Source organism: Danio rerio, chromosome 12, assembly GCF_049306965.1.
Source record: "Danio rerio strain Tuebingen ecotype United States chromosome 12, GRCz12tu, whole genome shotgun sequence".
In the NCBI taxonomy this organism is placed as follows: Eukaryota; Metazoa; Chordata; class Actinopteri; order Cypriniformes; family Danionidae; genus Danio; species Danio rerio.
The window spans coordinates 18584209-18607500 of NC_133187.1; the positions used below are offsets into that span (position 1 = coordinate 18584209).

Sequence of the window (23292 nt, forward strand, 5' to 3'; positions counted from 1 at the left end):
CAAGCCTAACGCCTTAAATAAAATTTGACAATGCTCGAAGAATGAAGAATATGTTGATATTTTAAAGAGCTTTCTGAGGAATGAACCGCCAACTTATCCAGCATGTGTTTTACGCAGCGGATGCCCTGCTGCAACCAATCTATGGGAAACATCCTTACACACTTATACATTACGGACAATTTACACTACCCAATTCACCTGTACCCGCATGTCTTTGGACTGTGGGGGAAACCAGAGCACCCGGAGGAAACCCACGCGAACGCAGGGAGAACATGCAAACTCCACACAGAAACGCCAGCTGACCCAGCCAAGGCTCGAACCAACGACCTATTTGCTGTGAGGCGACAGCACTACCTACTGCACCACTGCTTCCATGCTTTCTGAGATCATAAATTTGCAAATGGGGCATTTTTAGTGTTTATTTATCTATATTACAATAATATTTTATAAATTACAAAGACATAACCTCAAGAAGATTACAGAGGAATGAATCATCTTCGTTGTCTGGAGTGTTCCCATACCTTTCAAACATTTCACCTTTCAAGTTATAAACTAAGCCCAGTATTTCATTGGCTTTCCAATCATTTGGATTTAACTTGAGATTTTTCTTGGCAATGTTGCACAGTTTCTGTGCACTTCTATTTCCATCAGGAGTGTGTGGATTCATTGTCAAACACTTCTCATAGTGCTCGATTGCTAAATCCTCACGTCTGTTGCTGTACTGCTGGAACTGAGCATAAGACAAATGAACAGATTGAAGATGCTCGTTTTTCTCTTTCACTAACTTAAATGCTTTGTCAAACTGCTCTTCTGCTTTAAGCAGATCACGTCGGTCTCCATACTGAAGTCCGAGCTGACACACTGCAGAGATAAAGGATGGTATTAAGGAAGTTGCCTCTTCTAAGTAGTATATGCTTTGATCGCGAGCCTCATCTACCTCCACTTTTCTCCGTTTTTCTTTACATAGGTTTATTTTCTTGGTCTTGTAGCACATTGCTAATTGATGACATATGAAGCCTGATTTTGGTGATCTTTGAAGGGCTTTCTTCAGAATTTCAATGGACCTGTCAACAGATCCCTGATCCCTGAGGAACATTCCAACATATCTAATGACATGTGGATGTTCTGGAGACTGATTCAAAGCTTTCTCAACCAATTGCTCGGACTCGTTCATTAAACCTTTGGAGCAATTCAAAAGTTTAATTCCTAGAATAACTCTCAGAACATCATCATCTGGGTTTAAGTCAATGGCCTGTCTCAGCTGTTTTATTGCAGGTGTTTCCACAGTACAAGGTGGTGGGTTAAAATTCTCAGTGCGATACAGAGCGATGGCATAACCTGCGTTCCACTCACTATTTGTTGGATCCAGTTCCACAGCTTTCTGAAAAACTTCTACTGCCTTGTCATAATATTTACGAGAGAATTTAAGATAAGTCCACCCTTTCTCCCCAAGCACCTCTGGAACAGCTGAAGACTCAGTTGCAAATCTTTCATGTATCTTCTGAAGCTTAACCAGGTAACTTTCGCACTCTGTGTAGTTCTCCATGTGGTAGTTTATCCAGGCAAAATTTCCATAGGTCACAATAAGAGCCTTGTCGTTGTTGTCTGCAAAGTTTTCTTTGATGAGTGCCTCAGATCTCGACAGGTGAGTAAGAGCTTCTTCTTTGCAGTTGAGAAGGAATTTTAGATATCCCATTGAGCACTGCGCTCGTGCAGCTCCTTCCTCATTCCCTAAATCCAATTTGTTTTGTTCCTCAAGTCTGTTGAGGAGGTTCGTAAAGTCTAGATGATCTTTTGTAATGTCCCATGTGAAGTGGCACTCCAGCTGATCCAGTTTCTTTTTTAAACTGGCCTGAATTAAACTAAAAGGATTGAAAAAAAAGAGCTTCAGGATTCAGTTAGACTAATATTGCAACATCTTCAGGTTAAATAGCCTTGGAAATAGCAGCAGGCTAATGTAAACTCTTAAGCAAAAACTACATGAAAGAAAATGACGCTTCCCACCATGACTCAGTTTAGTTCATTTGTACTGAGCTCCTAACAAATCACATTGTTCTTAAAATGACATCATTTATTTTATAATCATAACATAAATGTTTTGCTGCTAGTAAAACAGTTTTTAACAAAGGTAGCTAGATCTGATTTTAAACGTTTGCATTCCCGCTTGTCAGAATCTAAATAGTATCAAAGAAAACTCACCTCATCTCTGACATCCTTTTTCTTTTGTGAAAAACAAAAGCACAAAGTATCACTCGTGGACTACCACCCAGCACTTTCGTTTTTCATTTCCTGTAATTGTAAGGCTAAATCACGCCCCTCAGATGAGTCAAGTGTCGATTTACAGGATGCTGTTTTGTCTAAACTGCTGTGTCATTCTTTTAGATTTTTTTTTTTTTTTTTTTTTTACAATTTCTATGATAGTTTTTTCAGTACATTTAACAGTTTCCTAAACTCCTAACACAGTTAGCACAACATCCAGCTTTCCATCCAGCCTTTCAGGAGGGAGGTTAAAGGTGCAGAGAGAATACTATAGTTCTTAATAAACCTTAGGTAAAAGTTGGCGAATCCTAGAAACCTCTGCAACTCCTTTAACGTCTTAGGTTCTTCCCATTGTGAGATGGCATCCACTTTTCTTCTTTCAATGCTGCCCCCCCCCCCCCCCCCCCCCCCCCCCCCCCCCCCCCCCCAGCAGAGATCATGTATAAATCATTTATAATAAAAAAGTAATAATAATATTATAATAATAAAAAAAGTCATCTATTTTGCCTGGTTATCTGCATTTGGCCACATGTTCTCATCCACATCACACTTGATATCTTCTCTGGCTAGGCTTTATGGGAAGAATTCTTTTGTTGTTCCTTTTCCACTCAAGATCAGCCCAAAGACTCCTCTCTTAGAACATATGATCAAGTGATTGGAAAAATGTGTGGTTCCTAGATGGGAATCTGCTGTAATTGATATATTTGCATAACTGCAATAAGCTGTTTCTCATTGGCAATGGAATAAAATACAGGGAATACATTTGTTTCAGTTCACAATATGAACAACTGTTCACTATGACTTTTGCCTAAGTTCTGTTTAGAAGACGATGTTATGTGTTCTGACATACAGTTTGAAAGCATTTGTAAATTTGACTGTAAAATGACATTGTTTTGGCGTTGGTTGAGCTTGTGTGTATAAGACGTTCAAGCATTTGGAATTGGTGTTAACTGTATGAATTTTGTATCAAAGCAACAAGAAATGTGTTAATTGTATAGCCTACAAAGATGGATGTTGTGCTAACTTTGTTAAGAGTTTAAAAAACATGTTAAATGTATTGAAAAAACTGTCCTAGCAATTGTAAAAAACTGTAACATGTCAGAATCAGTTAATTCGATTTTCCAGTAAACTTAATTCATCTTTTTTTTTTTTTTTTGCTAAACTAACAGTAAAACCTCATTTTAAAGATTAGAAACTACTTTTCTATTATAATTATTATTTTCACATTATTCAACCTCCTTTTACGTATCAAAATTACTGTTTCTCTTTGTCCCACACCCAGTTTAAAACTTCATATCATTTAAATATATGTTGAAATCATTTAAACAATAATAATATAATAGTATTATATACTACTACTAATAATAGTATTTAATGTGAGACTACTATCAATATTATTTTTTATACAAAAATTTAGCTGTCACACAGCATCAATGTCATTTCCACCACAACACTGTAATGTCACTGTTTTTAAAAAGTACACAAAATTAAGATAAATAAAAGTATTTCATATACATGTAATGCTAGTATTAATTCAAAGCGGATTTGTGAAGCTATCTTTAATCTTATCACAATAAACTGTAAAAATGTAATTTCCAAAAACTGCCCCCTGTGGTGGAAAAGACAGTATGTGATGGAAATGACATTTATGGTTACAAAACACAACTGATTTGGATTGTGAAAGTACAGGGGTTGGACAGTGAAACTGAAACACTGGTCAATTTAGTGTTTGAGATTTCATGCCTAAATTTGAGCAGATTTGTCCAAAAAAAAAAAAAAACATAAAACAACAGCTGTCCAACTCACTGCAGAATTAAATGTGTACCTTACCTTTCATGTTTCCACCAAAACTGTTGGTCTCGATCTCCACAGGGTCAATATACATGGCCAGGCTGTAATAGCCAAACCTTTGGTTACTTGTGTCAATGCCAAACGTGGGTCTCAATAGTGCCAGCAGCGAAAATCTTGGGCTAAGGAAAATGTGAAATGTGTATTGTTCTCTGATGAGTCTACTTTCACAGTCTTTCCAACATCCAAGGGAGTTACGGTGTGGAAAATCCACAAAGAATATCACTCAGACTGCTGAATGCCCAGAGTGTAGCATGGGTATTGATGGTTTGGGCTCCATATCATTGCATTCTCTAGGTCAGGGTCCAATCTTGGTCCAGGAGGTCCAGTTTCTCTGCAGGGTTAAGCTCCAACTTGCCTGAGCACACCTGCCTTGGTGTTTCAAGTTGTAAGACCTTGATTAGCTTGTTCAGGTGTGTTTGGTGACCCCTGCTCTAGGCCCAATACACTGCCAAGGACTACCCAACCATTCTGGGTCAAACATTGTACCAATGCACAAAGCAAGACTGGTCACAGAGTGATTTGATGAACATGAAATTGAAGTTGAACTTCTGCCATGGTCACCAGATCTAAATATTTTTGAGCCACTTTGCTGTATTTTGAAGGAGCGAGTCAGGACATGTTTTCCTCCACCAGCATCACATAGTGACCTGAAGAATGGCTCAGAATCCCTCTGGCCACTGTGCAGGACTTGTAGCTGTCATTTCTGAGACCAATTGATGCTGGATTGGAGACAAAAGAAGGCCCTACACGATAGGTCCCAAACTTGATTCCTAAAGGGCTGCAGCTCTGCAGAGTTTTGTTCCAACCCTAATCAAACACAGCTGATTCAACTAATCAAGGTGTTCAAGACTACAATAGACTATTAAGCGGGTGTGAATTGGGGGTGGTCTAAGCTAAACTATGCAGAACTACGGCCCTTAAGAAATTGAGTTTGAGACCATTTCCCTACACCAGACAAATGGGTTGTTGTGGTCTAAAACCAGGTGTTTCAGTTTCATTGTCTAACCCCAGTAGATATGTGTAAAACTTTATTTTAAAAATCAATTAAAGAATATTTGAAGTTATAGTAATTCACAGTATGCACTGTTACTGTTCACCATATTGTTCATTGTTGTTTTTTTTAAGATCAATCCCAGCACCACACATGCAAAGATAAACTGTAAGTTTGAGTTTCTCTAATAAATATCTACTGTTTCATACATTAACATTAATTCATTGTTCTTCCACAACACCATGTCATTTCCATCACCACACACATTTTTTTTCTAAATATTTAAACAATTCTCATCACACATTAAAAAGTATTCACAATTTATGAGTTCATGCTCTATTTAATATTCAATTAATTTATTCTTACGTAAGCTCTTTCCCAAATCAATATTAAATTTTAGAGTGTGACAGGTGTACAATTCAGCATTTGGTCCCAAGATACTCATTTATTTGATTGACAAATGGATAATTATTGTGAATTGTGGAAATATTGGCTAAACCAGATACAAAAACGATCCTAAACCATTTTGACTGCCATCATTTATTTCATTTTAAAATAACAGCTGTATATTGAGATGTGGAAACAATGTTTGCTCATTTCACGTTGGAAAAAAATGAAAAGTATCTCTTCTTATCTAGGTTTGTCCTCTTACAGATCTTCAAACTAAATAATTAGTTCAAACTTATGAGGCTATTTTATGTGACTTTACGTGATTTGGCACCTCCATTTCCAGGAGATTATATCTCATTTGCAAGCATTAGAGAGTCAAGTAAAAAGTTTTAAGTTCAATGCAAAGGGAGACCTTGGTTTTTACAGAGTTAGCTTAGCAAAGCCTACAATTAACATATTTTAGGGACTACAAAAAATACTTCCGCCCCCTGTTAGATCACAAAAGTTCGTTACTGTGCATCTAAACTGCGCATGCAGGTAAGGGCCGTGGCCAGAGGCGATGTAACGTTATAGCAGAGATGAAGCTAAAAATGCGTCTAAACACGGCTGTTTCCACAGAGCTTCGTCTGTTTCTGTATTTGGGCTTCCAAAGGACACGACACAAAGACAGAAGTACTTGCAGTTCAATGTTAATTATGTTCCAGAGAATTATAAAATACACAGCAAGCATGATTTGATAAAACACAGCTCCAGAATCTCTCCCAGTTCAGTGCTGGATTCAGCTAAAATCTCCTCAGCAGAAGCTATAAGCTACAACCAGTAAGTGTTTTTATTAGTTAAAATTGATCGTGACATGTACAGTGTCTAGCGTTAACGATATGCTGTAGCAATGATGTAAACAATGGCAAATGCTGCTTTGTGGGCAAATGATTGAGCTACAAATTCATATTTATCAGTCAAACTGCTGTAAACACACACTCCACCAGCACGTTCGTGTCTCTTATGTGTGTGCGCGCACGGACAGCACTGATTGTCTTTAGGCAGCTTTTCCATGCGTTTCACATCTCAGATAATGAAGTCGCAAAAGATATGTGGATGATTCATATTACTTACACCTGCATATTCCGGATACACGTGAAAGTTGTCGTGTAACGCATAGAGTTAAAAAAATATATAGGTTAGCTTACCTGACTCGTGGTCGCAGCAGAATAATAAATCAAGGCTCAACAGGTAGCATCCCACATCTTGTGCTTTATTCTTCTGTCACGATATATTACAGAAAATAACTTAATCCGAGCATCAGAGAAAAAGAAAGTCCCGCGCACAAGCGCTTGTTACAGAAAGTTCACACATTCACACACACATAGACGCAGACAACATTCACACCGCACACACAATGGCAAACTCTTAAAGGAGCCGCATCCCATTTTCACTTATTACAGACACTTGTCAGATTTAATTTTAGAGCAGGCAGGAGGTTGACTGCATGTTTACACAACAGAACAGCGCGTGCTTTTACGGGACGTGGAGCCAATCCGCGAATAGCAGCACATTATGACGATGACCAATCAGAGTCACTTAAGGGCGGGCCTTTCAAAGGAACTAGGAAATATGACAGTCGTTTTCATGTTAGCTGAGTAGCTGTGTATAATCAAAGTAAGATATATAAAAAAATAGCATCAAAAAATTTCCTTCAAGTGAAACATAAGCACACATTGCTTTGCATCTTATAAACACAACCAAGCCTTAATATTACATTGTGGACCACCCCTTTAAAAATTTAACCATAGGCAGTGGTGTAAAGTAACAAATTGCAAATACTCAAGCTACTGTATTTGAGTAGTTTTCCTCAGCAATTGTAATTTACTAAGTACTTTTAAAAATGTGCACTTTTACTCTCCCCTGAAAACATCTTTTGCGCTGTATCAGTACTTTTACTCCACTGCTTTATTGTTTCTTGTCTATGGGGATTAGAAAAAATCAGTCCCGTTATTCCTGTCCAGTCAAATCACACATAGAAGGTTAATCACATCATAATAAACAACCTTAAGCATTAAAAATGTACAAGAAGATGTCCAAAATCTTAACACGCAATAACCCAGAGACTGGTTAGATGCATGTCACTGATGAGAAGATAACAAATGTTTACTGTATGATGACCTAAATGGCCTTTAACACCCAGCAGGCACAAGACGTCAACATGACCTAGAATTACGTTTTAACCCAATGTCATGGGGACATTGTATTTTGTTTAGAAATGAAAATCAGGTTGATGTCAGAAGCCAATGTCAGGCATATCAGTTTTGTACATTGAATTCCATTTTAATGAAAATATATTAAACAAACTCGATTAATATGAGGAAAATGGCATGTTTTACCATAGCTTTTAGACCTAGGGCACCGCCATCTTGGAATGTCGCTGTGTCTAACGTCACGGGGGTGGCTCCGTTTCCTTAGCTGAACAGATACATTAGAAGTAATGGACTGACAGGCATAGAACAAATATATTTTTATATTAGACACACATCTGATGCTTGTATTTGCACAAGCTCTATGTCCACAGCTTGATGCACTGGGTTAAATTAGGCTTTGCAGTCTTCGTGTTTAGTCCTTTACTTCCACTGTATCTATTCAGCTGAGGTAATGGCACCAACCCCGTGACGTCAGACACAGCAATATTTCAAGATGGCATGCCCTCGGTCTAAACTCTATAGTAAAACATGCCATTTTCTGCTAAATGGTAACATTAATCGAGTTTGTTATATATACTGTATTTCAATTAAAGTGGAAAACAAATAATGTGATTCATTTGCCTTTAAAGGTACAGATTAATTGTATTGAATGTTAACAGACATGTGCAAGTTTCTGTACACTCTAACCCAGAGGTCCTATTACAAAATTATGGGTTAAGGTTATGCATCCTTGTACAAAGTTTCTATTTTACAGTTGATCTCTAAAAGATTGTGGAGGCATTCATCGTTCCCTTCATCTCCTGATCCTGCAAAGCTCTTGGTGTCCCAAACATTTCCGCTTTCTTTTGATAAAGTAATGCAAGTATTTCATTGGCATCCCATTCATTTGGGTTAGCGTTAAGATGTTTGTTGGCAATTTTCATCAATTTCTTTGCACTTCTATTCCCCTCACTACTATCTGGATTCATTGTCAAGCACTCCTTGTAATGCTTAATAGCTAAATCCTCACGACTTTTACTGTATTGCTGGAACTCGGCATAATAAAAATGGACTGACTGCAGATGCTCATTTTTATCTTTTGCTGTCTTGAATGCTTTGTCAAACTGTTCCTCTGCCTTAAGCAAGTCATGTCTCTCTCCGTACTGAAGTCTGAGCTGACACATTGCAAGAATAAATGAAGGTTTTAGGGAAGTTGCCAGTTCTAAATAGTATATACTTTGATTTCGAGCATGATCTCCAGCTTTGTAACATTTTTCTGTCAGTAAGTAAATTTTTTTTTCTCATAGCATGTTGCTAACTGATGACATATGAAGCTTGAGTTTGGTGATCTTTCAAGTGCTTTCTCCAGAAGGGCAATAGAACTGTCTACAGATCCTTGATCCCTGAGGTACATTCCAACATATCTCATGACATCTGGATGTTCTGGGGACTGATTCAAAGCTGTCTCAACCAGCTGCTCAGACTCTTTCATCAATTCTTTAGAACAATTCATAAGTTTAAATCCTAGAAGGACTCTCAGAGCATCATCATCTGGGTTCAGGTCAATGGCCTTTCTCAGCTGTTTGATCACAGGTGAATCTATAGTAGGCTGACTAGTTTCAGTGCGATACAGAGTGATGGCATAACCAGCGTTCCACTCACTATTTGTTGGATCCAGTTCCACAGCTTTTTGAAAAACTTCTGCTGCCTTGTCATAATATTTACGAGAGAATTTAAGATAAGTCCATCCTTTCTCCCCAAGCACCTCTGGAACAGCTGAAGACTCAATTGGAAATGTCTCATACATGTTTTGAAGCTTCTTTAGGTAACGTTCGCACTCTGTGTAGTTCTCCATGTGGTAGTTTATCCAGGCAAAATTTCCATAGGTCACAATAAGAGCCTTGTCATTGTTGTCTGCAAAGTTTTCTTTGATGAGTGCCTCAGATCTTGACAGGTGAGTAAGGGCTTCTTCTTTGCAGTCGAGAAGGAATTTTAGATATCCCATTGAGCACTGCGCTCGTGCAGCCCCTTCCTCACTTCCTAGATCCAATTTGTCTTGTTCTTCAAGTCTGTTGAGGAGATTCGTGAAGTCTAGATCGTCTTTTTTTATATCCCATGTGAAGTGGCACTCCAGCTGATCCAGTTTCTTTTTTAAACTGTCCGGGATGAAACTGACAAGATTGCATAAATTAGTAAGTAAATGAAACTTAACATAAGCTATAATATGCTCTTAAATGTAAAACATAACTTTCATATACTTTGTAGCCAATCATTTAATTAAGTATTATTAAAGTAAATTTTTATTATTGTACATAAATCATGTACTTGTTTACTCCTGACATTTAAGTCATTAATCGTTCTTGCACCTCCAAATCTGTCTGACCTACTTCAGACCAGACCTGTGGAAAAATAATGCTTTTTTTCACCATGAGACCATGTTATGTTTAAGGTATGCAGATCAGTAATTAACTACTGAGCTTGTACCAAAACAGTGTTCCAATACAGCTACTAATACAGCTGCTAATGTTATCCTGGACTACAAAACCATAAGTGTCAGTTTTTTTTAAATTTGGATGTATGTACTATCTGAAAGTTGGTTGAATAAGCTTTCTAATGATTCATTCATTTTTCAGGATAGAGCAATATTTAGCCAAAACAGCTATTTGAATAAGTGGTATCCAAGGTTTAAAAAAAAAAAAACTAAATATAGAGAAAATAGCATTTATTGTCTAAAATTATGTTTTAGCAATCCATATTATTAATTAGAAATTGGGTTTTTATATATTTACATTGGAAAATTACTGTGATAAAGTTAGTTTCACATTCATCAGGCATTCAGACTTTTTGCACCTGTTATATTTTCCATCAAAACTACATCAGAGAGAACTAAATTAGCCCTTTGTGTTGCACAAAGGCTTAATTTCTCAATTTTTTTAAATAAATAACCATATGAAATTATCCAGTTACATCTCAGTTATTTCACAGTTATTGAAATTAACACTTTGTGTAGTTTACAAACAAATTTTGAGAGGAGCCTATGATATGATTGATCGCTGCTGGTCTCTCAACCATCTCACCATCACCAACAACCTCAAGCCGTTACCTACCTCTACCTGCTTCCTCATATGCTTGTTAGCATAGAACCTCACAGACGCTGAAACCCCCATACCTTTACACTGCAACAAAGCAGAATTACTGAAACTGTACTACACTACATATAGTGCCTCATATCTTGACAGGTGAGTAAGGGCTTCATATGGACACTACAAGATCGTCAGAGATGGGTAGTAACAATTACATTTACTGGTAACACTTTACAATAAGGTTCATTAGTTAATGCATTTACTAACATGAACTAATCATGAACATCACATGTACAGCATTTATTAATCATAATTGAAGATTTACTAATGCATTATTAACATCCAAGTGCATGCTTGTTAACATTAGTTAATGCACCATGAGTTAACATGAACTAACAATGAACTACTGTATTTTCATTAACGATTACTAACATGAACAAATACAATAGTAAATGTATTGTTCATTGTTTGTTCATGTTAGTAAATGCATCAATTAACATTAACTAATGAACCTTAATGTAAAGTGTGACCCATTTACTTTGTTACATTTACTTCTAAGATTTTTACTCTTACTTGAGTATAACTTTCTGCAAGTACTTGTACTTTTACTTGAGTATAGATTTTGGATACTCTACCCACCTCTGCCTATCCTCAAATCACCAACTCTACAACAAAAATCTCAACCTGGACCACCCAAAAAAAGCCACAAGGAAAAGCATTGCCCACAGCCAAAAATTATCTAGATCACGCCTTCAAGAAACCAGAAACACCCCAGCCTCAACATCACTACAACAAATGGGCATTCCCCTGGACAATGACCCTTCTCTACCACACACTGACCAACCTTTTACCACCCCCTTCACTTGGCCTCCAGCTCCCTACTCTAGCTCAACTCCCAACTGATGAACCGTTAACTTATCCAGCACGTTTTACGCAGCTGATACCCCTCCAGCTGTAACCCATCTCTGGGAAACATCCATACACACTCATACACTATGGACAATTTAGCCTACCAAATTCACCTGTACCGTATGTCTTTGGACTGTGGGGGAAACCAGAGCACCCGAAGTAAGGAAACCCACGCGAACACAGAACATGCAAACTCCACAAAGAAATGTCAACTGACCCAGCCTATGCTCGAACCAGCGACCTTCTTGCTGTAAATCGACAACACTACCTACTGCACCACCGCGTCGCCACCTGAAGTTGTAAACCAACTAATTAAAAAAAAGAGATTTGTCCCTTCTCTGTCCCACCATTTAGGGTGTATTCACACTATACAGTTGCCTTGAACCAGGCCAAAGCACGATTGTCCCCCCTCCCGTCTCCCCTGATGGCCTGTACTCACATTACACGGATAGCATAGTGTGACTAGGCCCTTAATGTCCTTTGTATAAGCCCCACTGGCGTAGCTACCAGAATTTTTTTTTGCCAAAAAAAAAACCCTTTTAATGGAACTTTCATCTCCCCACTGCTCCCTCTTAATCAACCATTAACAGTATCTTTCAGCAGTAATCGCTAATCGCAACATAGATCAAGCAGTTAAACTATGAAACAAAGGATAAAATTAAAAGATGAATCAAAAGTATAGATAAAACATTATACCTTAAAATCTATTTAAAGTGGTAGACCAGGTATTTAAAGCTTTGTTCTCATTTTTTAAAGAAACTGGGTTAATGAAAATTATTTTAATTGATAAGGGAATGTATTATTAGAAGTTTTTTCCCCTCTTTAATATGAGATTTAAATTTCTGGCTCACACTCCAGCACAGTAGGTGGCAGATATGCACATTAAAAGCGGCAACTAACCAATAAAAAACACAAATAAGAAAAGTGCAGTGTGGCCTTAAATTTTTGAGGGACCCTCAAAAGGAATTAGGAGTGTAAATCAGATAACTTGGCCCAGAGAAAGGTGGTGGAGGACGACCGGCCGGAAGTGATGCACTAGTTGTTCTGGAGTTACGTTCACACGGGAAAGTAATAGCAGGCAATAGAGTACAATAAATAATGACAAAATGTAGAACAGATGGTAATGAAAATGAACCAGAGACAATAGAAACTTCTGATGAGACAGATAGGAAAGATATTCAAACGTATATAGGGGAAACAGGAGAAAATTGTAACAGAGATAGGTGGGAAGCTGTTAGTACAAAAAAAGAAAGAAAAAACATCAGGAAAGAGGTAAGAAGTTTGTAAGAGGATGGAAATGAACAGGAGTTAGGAAAAGGGGGTGTAGATGTGTTAAAGGTAATATTTAAATTTAAATAGGAAGATGGCATACAAAAAGTAAGTGTGATTATGTTAACTAAATGACTGAGGAAGTTATCTGGAGAGATTAGGCTTGCAAGAGTATTAAAAAGCGGAGATTTGATGATAGTTTTGTAAGAATTGAAATATTACAAATATTTTTGATGTCTTTGACAATTCAAAACATGAGCTAAAAACAGAGACTGTTGACCACAACCCAGCAGGTGGGAATGCGGGAAAAAACAGTTCCTGCTGCATTTGCATCTAAGTCTGCTGAAACTCGGCTTCAACCACCCTAACTCACACATATGGTCATTTCATTGTTTGAATGTTCTAGATTAACCAAAGTGACTTTATCTATCATGTTTGATATCATTTGAAATGTCTCAGTGCGACTGGTACAATGGTCTCATTCTCTCAGAAATAGACATAATCAAAACAATAAATATATAATTTCAGGCATCTTTTGAACCACTGTGAAGAGTGTGACTTTTCCACAGGCAGCACCAAATGTGAATGCCTTTTGTTATGCACACACCCCTTTCCTTGAGGGAATTTTTGGATTACTTAAGGTAAGGATTGAGAAAGGCTCTGGGCGATTCTGCTTGACCAGATCAGCCTGTAACATGAAGCTTACGCTCCACGTTATGTAGCTATAATTTGAAGTCAGGTATGCATCTTTTCATCTTGGATTTGTCTTTGATAATTTGATGTGTTGAATTGATCATTTATGAATTGACTGATTAAATTAGCATAATACACTTACCTGACCAATAAAATGTTATGTTTTGAATCATTCAAACAGAGTTCGTGTTATTATCTCTAGTAGATTGTGGTAATTTCATAGCACCACAAGCCCCTGTACAGGTTAGTAGCGGACTAGAACACGGTAGACGGAGCATTGCGGCACGCTATACGATGTCTCTAGAGCTCCGACTAACACATTGGCATTAATTCATGTATACTTAGACTGTAAAAGGTTATCTAAGGGGATAGTCCTTCACCCGATAAACTTATAATACTATTTAGATAGTATAGTGATTATTCAAAGTTACTAATAGTTTAAGTATGACTGGTCTGCTTAATTTTATAGTAATGATCATTATATGACTAAATAGCTCTGTTTCATTTAGGAGGTAGCAGATCTATGGGGACCGCATAAAAATATCCTAATCTAGGTAAGTAGGGTTCTGCCGGTTTAGGATAATTAATCAATCGCCACTGTTTAGTGACCAAGACTGACATGCTTGTGCTTAAGAAATTGTATACTCGGCCAGTACAAGATTCAGGATGTTATAGGAATCCCAATGAACGAGAATAACATAAAATGATGAACTGAAAAGAATATTCAATCATAATCTAAAATAATGTGAACGGAAACAAAATAACCTTCTTAATGTTTTATAATTGGAGTCAAATAAAACGAGGATAAATATATTAATATTCTAAACCACCTCATACTAAAATTCGAGTCAGATATGAGTCAAGTTTAATATAAATCAACTTTGTGCACTGGAAAGACCGAACATGCAGTAAACCTTCATCCACCATTGGATACCGTCATTGGACCGACTGGCTGGACCCTACAGTTTGTCATAACGAAGAGCAAAAAGAAGAGCCTGTTTATGACTAGAGAAGGGAATAGAATAGTCTTTCAATTAAACTTAGATTTGATTGTGAGGTACTACCAAATCCAGTCAAACTTGGATTTATAAGTTACTCAGTAAGGTAAGGAGGACCGTAAGGAAAGCTAAGTTTATGTACTGAAAATAATATTATAATGAAATAGGCAAAAAGACATCAATAGAGAAAATGAAAGGGATCCAAAGAAATAAGCAATACCCAGTTAAGTATAGCAGAAGAGATAGCTGTAGAAAAGGTAAGGACATGTATTATAGTAAACAGCTCAGAAAATCTGTCTGAACAGAGTAAGAAGACAAGGGAGAGTATGTTTAAGGACTATGTGAGGTTTATATATTATATTATATTATATAACTAATTTCGAGAGGTCCACTTTATCTTCATTTGGAAGAAACCCCCCTTCCTCCCCAATTCTCCTCCTTTACCTTTAATTGGGCGGCACGGTGGCCCAGTGGTTAGTACAGTGAGCCCCACAGCGAGAACACTGCCAGCCCTGGTCCGGAATTTGTATATTCTCCCCGTGTCCGCGTGGGTTATCCCCAGGTTCTCCGGTTTCCTCCCACCATCCAAAGATATACATCATGCATAACAATCAAGCACTTGTCTAGCCTCTTTTCTCACGTGTTCTAAGATCCACCAAGCTCGACCTCCCCTCTTGCTCTGTGAATGGGAGGAAGCCCCGGCCTTGAGGATCTATTGAGCTCGAGGCTCTCTCCCGGGACAGCATGCCAAACAAGCTTTTGATAGATCATCAGCTAAGTGTGAACTCTTGAACCAGATTTAATGAGGAAAACAGCAACTGAAAATAGTTTATTAGACCTACCGTTTCTGTAAGTGAGTTAAGATATGCAGTGAGAAGAATGAGGCAGTCTGCTCTGGGAATGAAGTTATTATATGATTAAGCATTTTCGTAAAAGTTCTATTAAGATGTTGTCATTCTACAGTAGAATATGGATAGAAGGTATACTTCCTCAAAGTCGGAAGATAGCATTTATTATACCTATTAAAAATCCTAGGAAAGATCCAACTAATCCGACAAATTATCGACCAATAGCTTTAACCTCTAATATATATATATAAAGTTATGGAAAAAATGATAACTGATAACATATCATTTGGAACCCCTTATCAAAGTGGGTTTAAGTGTGGAAGTGGGAATTTGGAACCAATAGGTAGTAGGTAGATTAGTCATAAATACATTGTGTGAAGTGTCGATGGTCCATCTGAAAGATAGGAGGCCGTAATGCACTTGTTAGTCTGCGATCCGCTGTTAAAGCACAAAAAGAAGAAGTGATCATTCTCAACCTAATAACTACAGGTCTATAGCACTAACCTCGAATAAATGGAAATGAATGGAGCGTAGGATAATGAGTAGATTGGTTCATGTCATAGAGAAGGAAAACCTCTTCATGTCAAAGTGGTTTCCGAAAAGGGCGAAATACAATGGATTCTGTGATTTGTTTGGAAGCGGAAATTAGAAAGGCACAAGTTATTAAGGAAGTGTTGGTTGGAGTATTTTTAGATGTTGAAAAAGCATATGACATGATGTGGAGAGAATGACTTTTAATTAAATTAGAAAAAAATGGAAATTAAAGGGAAAAAGTTTTATTGGATCAAGAATTTTTTGCTCAAGAGAACAGTACAAGTTAGAGTGGGTTCTGCATTCTCCCAAGTATATCTAGTAGAGAATGGAACTCCACAAGGAAGTCTTAGTAGCCCTATTTTATTTAATATTATGATCAATGACATTTTTTCAAAAATAGAGTTGAGGATTGGAAGATCATTATTTGCAGATGATAGTGCGTTATGGAATGTAGAACATATTAGTGTAGTAGAGTTAGTGTAGAACGCAGTTAGTGTAGTACAAGATTGGGCAGATGATTTAGATTTTCTATTGCTAAAACTCAAGTTATTTGCTTTTCAAAAAAGAAAATGGATCTTTTGGATAAATTATTTGGACAGAAAATAGAGCAGGTATCTGTAATTACATTTCCAGGAATGTGGATGGATGTAAATGTACATATTCCGAAAATAGATAAATGTAAAAAAGTAATAAATGTAATGAGATGTTTGGCAAGAGCTGAATGGAGAGCATGTCACTTCTCTCTTAAAAGAATACAGTATATAACGCATTGGTAAGATCAACTATTGATTATGGATGTATGGTATAAAGTTCAGCAGCTAAAACTCAATTGATGAGAATTGAAGCAATTCAGTCTCAGGCATTGAGAATATGCTGCGGAGCATTAAGAACAACACCAATTACAACAATACAGGTAGAGATGGATGAAATTAAGATAAAAATGAGATATCGGGTCAGCATAAAAAGCCAAGTAGAGAGTCATACAGTAAAGGCAGTATTGAAGGAATGCTGGGAATATGGCCATAAAAAGATGCACAGTTTTGGATAGACAGCAAATGAGGAGGCTCAAAATATGCGCATAAATGACACCAATATAGCCCCAGCTGTGCCAACTTCTGCAGTTCCTCCTTGGCTTTTTCATATGCCAGTAGTTGATTTATATTTATATGAGGAAAAACACAACATGGAAATAAATATGTTAAATGAAAAAGCATTGCAACAATACACAAATCAATCATAATGCAACTATGTACAGATATATACGGATGGTTCAAACGATCCTAAATATGAAAAAAATGCAGTAGCAGTATATATCCCAAACTTCCAAGTTAAAATATCAAAAAGAATTTCAGACTGTCTTTCTGTTTTTACTACAGAATTTGTAGCTTTGCTTCTCTTTCGTCAAAATAAAAGTCTGCTTGCAGCTTATTTCAAAATAAAAGGGGAAAGGTTTATCCATTGCAAGCTCTTGTCATCATTCTTCTGTCTCTTTTTCTGTTTAGGAGCATTAATATATTGAGTATAATTATTTATTGTTATTGCTATTTTTACCAATAATAAGGTAATGATACAGATTTTTTAGAAAGACAAATATCATTTTAAAGATAATTTAGGAATAATTATTCAATTGTTATAATTGTTATTATTATTATTATTATTATTATTATTTTGTTGACAAACTGTTCTTATTTTGAGGAAAAAGTCTAAAAATTAACAAAAGTTGTGTTGTACTTGTGTTATGCATACATTTTACAATTTTGTTTTATATTATCCCACATTAAAAAAAGGCAAAATTTTGAAAAGGAAAGACTGTTGCAAGATCAGACCTCTGAGCTTTAACTGGAGGTTTAGATGCTGCTGTACTTGTTTTCTGTTCAGTGAAATTTTACTTTAAGACACCTTATCAAAATCTGCAATTTGGTCTAGTTTGGCATAAAACATATTACACAGTGACACGTCAAAAAACAAAAATGGCTGTATGTACTCTGGACCTTCAACTGGATCACAATCTTCCAATTCTGGTGGATCAAGTGAGTTATTCATCAATAGAAAAAGAAAGTTCCCAGTCACACTGGTAAAACACAGAACTGTGATTTCTCCCAAAGACTGGAAGAAAATTGGCACCCTTGAAAGAGTCCACAACACCTCAAAAACCATGAACCAAACACAGATTCAATATAACAATTCTTACCAAGTCCTTAATTTTACCTACCAGCACATACATTGTGTTAGCAGTTGAAAGAGAAATGTGCTCTGCCTAAATGCACAAGAATCTGCCAAGTTTTCCCCTTTACAATGCAAGCAAAGCCTAATCGACTTTGTTCCAACATCCAAGTCAGGCATCCTGGATCAATATGCCTACTAAAAAATGTTTGAAACCTGCAAGCAACATACTGCGAAGAAAATTAGATCAATTAGACTTAGTCATTAGACTAAGATCAACACCTGTTCAAGAGCTGATGTCTGATAACCAGACACAAAGCTTAAATAAAAACATTCATTGCTCAAGTCATTGCTGCTGAAGTGAAGAGGAACATGCAGCTACATGAAAATGTGCTAATCAAGATGCATTTAACTCAGCATATCATCACAGTGTGTGACATCAACTTCTATGGCATGCCTTGCTACATACAACACTTCCAAGCAAACATATTTGGCTCTCACCTTTATACTTTAGTAGGCCTCAGCATCCTGGTTCATCAATTCAAGGAAAGAAAAGCCAGTGTTTTTAAATCTTGATGCAACAGAAGGTGCAGTATCAAAAATGTTAGAGCAAAGCAAAAGAGTGCTGTACTATGCACTCAGTTTGCCTGGAGAAGGCAGAGATGCTTCACTTCTTCAAGTGTTCGAGATGCTTAGTAATGAACACGGTATTCCTCGACTGGCATTTTGGCTGAAACTGTCAAAGTACAAAAGGTGGACTAATGGGCTTTGATGCAAGTTGTTGTTTTTGCTTTCAATAAACATAGTATTGATGCATACCTGAAGTGGACCTTTGGCATGTACATGAAAACCAAGACATGGGAGGAGATCAAACAACATCAAGGTCATCATTGTAGTCATAGGCATGAAGAATAATAACAAATGATTAAAAGAGTTCTCCACATTTTTTGTGTGCCAAGCTTCAAAACACTGTAGATGTGGAGGTAAGTTGAGAAGTAAAAGAAATGAAATCTTCAGACACTTTGTCTTTACATTGTGCCACTGGCGAGTAATGAGAGTAAAACAGTCAGTAACAGCCTTGAATTTCTTGATGCCCTGATTAGATGCCAACAGGAAAGAAGGTTTTGGGCTAATCTCCATACTCAAGGCTGTTCAAAAAACCTTTAAAGAAGCAAATCTGAAAGTAGAATGAAGAAGATAACAGGAATGCTTACCACTATCCAGGAGTCTACCGATCATAAAGTGGTACACTTCTAGATTTGCGGAACTTGCCTCAGACAAGATAAACACCAGCTTAATTATAGTTTACCAGAGAGCCTCGTTGAGAGGCCAAAGAAGAATGTGGTGTTTGCGGAGAGGCTTAACAGGAAGAACCAGTAACAAAAAGTTGAACAGTCAAAATACTGTTTGGTTCCCAAAAGAGCAACAAGGATGGAAAAAAAAAAAAACAAGTACCAGCTATTGACATGGCTGGACCTGAACAGTAATGTAACAACCTCAGTCCATTTCAATCACAAAAACCAAACAAACCGTTAGCTGGCAGGGTGAATTTTTGTTTAAGCTGACATTAAACATTAGAGATGCGCGGATGGCGGTTACAGCTGCGGAATCCGCGGATAAACCGTGGATCGAGCGGATGATGTGACGAAAAATAATATTTTAATTAAATTCGGGCGGGTGGTGAGCGGTTTTACTGTTTTTGTACACATAGCTGGCGCACCAACGAAACAGCCTAGAACTGACTTCACAGAATGAGAGGAGGAATCGGATACACTAATTCTGGATGAAGTACAGAAGTCTTCCTCTACCTCTACTAAATCTACTTTCCTTTTGGGAGAAACAAGGCAGTCATTCCCACGTCTACAGCACATTGCCAAGAGAATTCTATGCATTCCAGCAACAAGTGCTGCGAGCGAGCGCTCATTCAGTGCAGCAGGGCGCATTAGAGGCCAGGCGCTCTCGTCTGAATGTTGAAATGATGTGTCAAAATGCGTTTTCTATTAGGCTATATAATAAAAAAATGTACAGTACAGTGCGTTTCATTTAGGCTATTTATTTATTTATTTTTGTCCCTGTGCACTGATTGGAGACGGAGTTCACTACTGATATTCTGAGAGCTTTATAGGGTGCTTCTCATTTCTTATTTGTGTATCCTCGTTTCCTTCCCTTGTTTTTTTTACTCGTCTTTCCACCCCTATAGGATGCGAGGGAAGGACGCAAAAAAAAAAAACTCAAGGACAGAGGAATCGAATCAAGTGAAAAGACACGTCCTCGTATTGTTTAGCGTCACTTCAAAGCGTCAATTAATGCTGGATTTGACTTGCACGTTTGGATTAACTGCATGTCATTAAAGTCATTCTCTATTTTCTAATAATCAATAAAGAAACATTCATTTAATAATAAAAAGGAATAAGCCATTCAAATAAAGAGTTCAGTCAGCAGATGGCGGGCGGGTGCGGTTTTAAAAATTGGTCAAAAATGTTACTGCGGATGGATGGCGGACGGATGATGAGTTTTATGATGCGGTTGCGGATGAAATAATAGCCCATCCGCGCATCTCTATTAAACATCACAACAACCCAGCCATAACCTCTTATGTCATTGGAGTAAGAGCATTAACTGTGAAGAAACTAAAGAAAAAAGCAATACAATTGGAAATGGAATAGAAATGTTGGACCATTCTGGGTTTAAAAAGTGGCTTGTTTGAACATTGTATGATGACCAAAAAGGTCAATTTGAGGATTGCAGTTTCTCAGTTTGCATAAACATTTTTGTTACTTTGGTTCATGTGATACTTCAGGCCATCAAATGTTACATGTGGGCAGTGTGACAAAAACACTGGTCATCTGTTGAACTTTGAGTGTTATGATGGAGCACTTTCCCTTGCCCATGTCCACAACAATCACTGGCATTTTAAAGGTATTAAACATAATAATAGGGCAAGACAAGTTAATATAATTTGAAATCTGTATCACACAGACACACATTTCCACACACACACACACACAGTTTAAATATACTAAATCCTACAATTGAATATTACCATGTAACTTTGTTTTCCCCTTCTGGCCAGTATCTTCACACTTTGTGTTGGATAATATTTGGTATGTATCCTATAACAGAAAACCCTCTATGAAGCTGCCCTGAAATTCCAGTAATAGATAATATTACACTTGTAGAATGTTTAGTATTAGGGCTTTTACCAGTATTCATGAAAAGTTTTTTATTCAAAATTAGACACTACAGGCTTGGAAAAGAGGAATAGACTGGAAGCCTGGCTCAGTAACCCACACATTTCAAATGATGTGTGCATGTTATAAATACAAGAAAATTATTTATTTATTTTGCTTTTTACTAAATAATAATTAGTTTTTAACTTTTATTTATTGATTCTATTTTTAAGCAGTATTTCTCACTGACCCACCACAGTTTTATAATAAACAAAAATTTAAATATTTAACAAATATTTAAAAGGTATTAAATTTGATCTTTTGTGCCATTTGTTATTAAATTAGCCAAGAAAAAGATTTAATTGTCATATATGCCATTTATGTATTTCTAAAAAAAGAGACATGCACACTTTGAAAAATGCTTGCTGGACTGCTTCTCTTTCGTCAAAATAAAAGTCTGCCTGCAGCTTATTTCAAAATAAAGGGGGAAGGTTTATCCATTGCAAGTTCTTGTCATTCCTGTCATCTCTCTCTCTTTTTTACAGAGCATTAATATATAGACAATTATTTATTGTTATTGCTATTTTTACTAATATTATAACAAATATAACAAAATAAAATCTATTTGTGTTACACATATATTTTACAGCAACAATTTTCTTTTATATTATCTCACATTTAGAAAATGCCAAAATCTCAAAAAGCAAAGACTGTTGCAAGATCATCCCTCTAAGCTTAAGATGCTGTTGCACAAAAGTTCTATTTAGTCAAATTTTACCTCTAGACACCTCAAAATCTGCAATCTGCTTTAGTTTAACACAAAGCATACAGTTTTTTACAGAGAAATTTCTTACAAACTGTCTGGCTCCACACCGTCAGTCATATAATAAAAAAATGAGGCTTTAATAAAGTAATTAAAACAAGCATCAAATTCAAAATAAATAATCTTGCAAACAAACAAGGAGTTATGATGCTGGAGGAGACTGATCAGGCAGCCCAAATCAAACAAAAAAAAAAACAAGATATATCCAGCTCCCAGTATAGATTTAAAACTTATAAAACTTAAAGTTGAATGGGCATAAAGGAATGGAAATATTGGGTATTTGACCCAACAATATTAAACAGAACTACTATCAATACATGCCAAGATACACTAATGGTTCAAAAGATTTAAAAAATGAACATAAGAGAGGGAGTGTTTGTGCCAGAGGTTAATGTAACAATATGTATAAGAATACATGACAAACATTTGGTATTCACAGCTGAAGTCGTGGCTATAATTTTACAATGGGCAGAAGTAAAATCTAAAAGAATGATAATATGCACAGACTCTGCTGCAGCTCTTAATAGCCTGAAATCAAAATGAGACAGTAAGAGAGGACCTAGTTAAAGACAATCGGTATAATGTTAAATTTAAAAAAAATTAAAAGTATTGTTAAATTTTCTTGGGTCCCAGTGCACTCTAGAGTTGAAGGAATTGAAAAAGCAGATATAGTGCTCTGGTTTCCCCCACAGTCCAAAGACATGCGGTACAGGTGAATTGGGTGTGCTAAATTGTCCATAGTGTATGAGTGTGTGTGTGTGAGAATGTTTCCCTAAGATGGGTTGTGGCTGGAAGGGCATCCGTGTGTAAAAATGTGCTGGATAAGTTGGCGGTTCATTCCGATGTGGTGACCCCCGATTAATAAAGGGACTAAGCCGACAAGAAAATGAATGAATGAATCATTTAGAGGAGATGAAGCCAAATCAATTAAAAAAAAAGAGTGAAAGATACACAACAGAAAAATGGGATTTAAACAGCAATGGTAGACATCTGTAACACATGTCAAAAAACAAAAATGGCCTTTATGTACTCTGGATCTTCAACAGGAAAAACATCAGGAAACTGGTTATGGTGCAGATTACCAAGCGAAAGACAGAGACTGAGAGTGACACTAAAAAGCCAGCAAATACTTATAAAAAG

The 23292-nt window shown here is 36.8% G+C and overlaps 2 protein-coding genes across 2 annotated transcripts in view; both read right to left on the reverse strand.

Moving 5' to 3' along the window:
• Positions 1 to 451: 451 nt before the first annotated feature.
• ifit12 (interferon-induced protein with tetratricopeptide repeats 12) lies at positions 452 to 2238 on the reverse strand. The gene is made up of 2 exons (NM_001190465.1): positions 2200 to 2238; positions 452 to 1862 (listed from the first exon to the last, which is right to left on the reverse strand). The coding sequence occupies exons 1-2, from the start codon at positions 2211 to 2213 to the stop codon at positions 452 to 454; spliced, it is 1425 nt and encodes a 474-aa protein (NP_001177394.1). The 5' UTR covers positions 2214 to 2238.
• A 6703-nt stretch (positions 2239 to 8941) lies between these two features.
• The window catches only part of LOC100537930 (interferon-induced protein with tetratricopeptide repeats 5-like), a 21111-nt gene continuing 6760 nt past the window's right edge, over positions 8942 to 23292 (reverse strand). The window contains exon 2 of the mRNA NM_001319270.1: positions 8942 to 9833. Coding sequence (NP_001306199.1) covers positions 8942 to 9833 — 892 coding nt within the window. The remainder of the gene's footprint in view (positions 9834 to 23292) is intronic.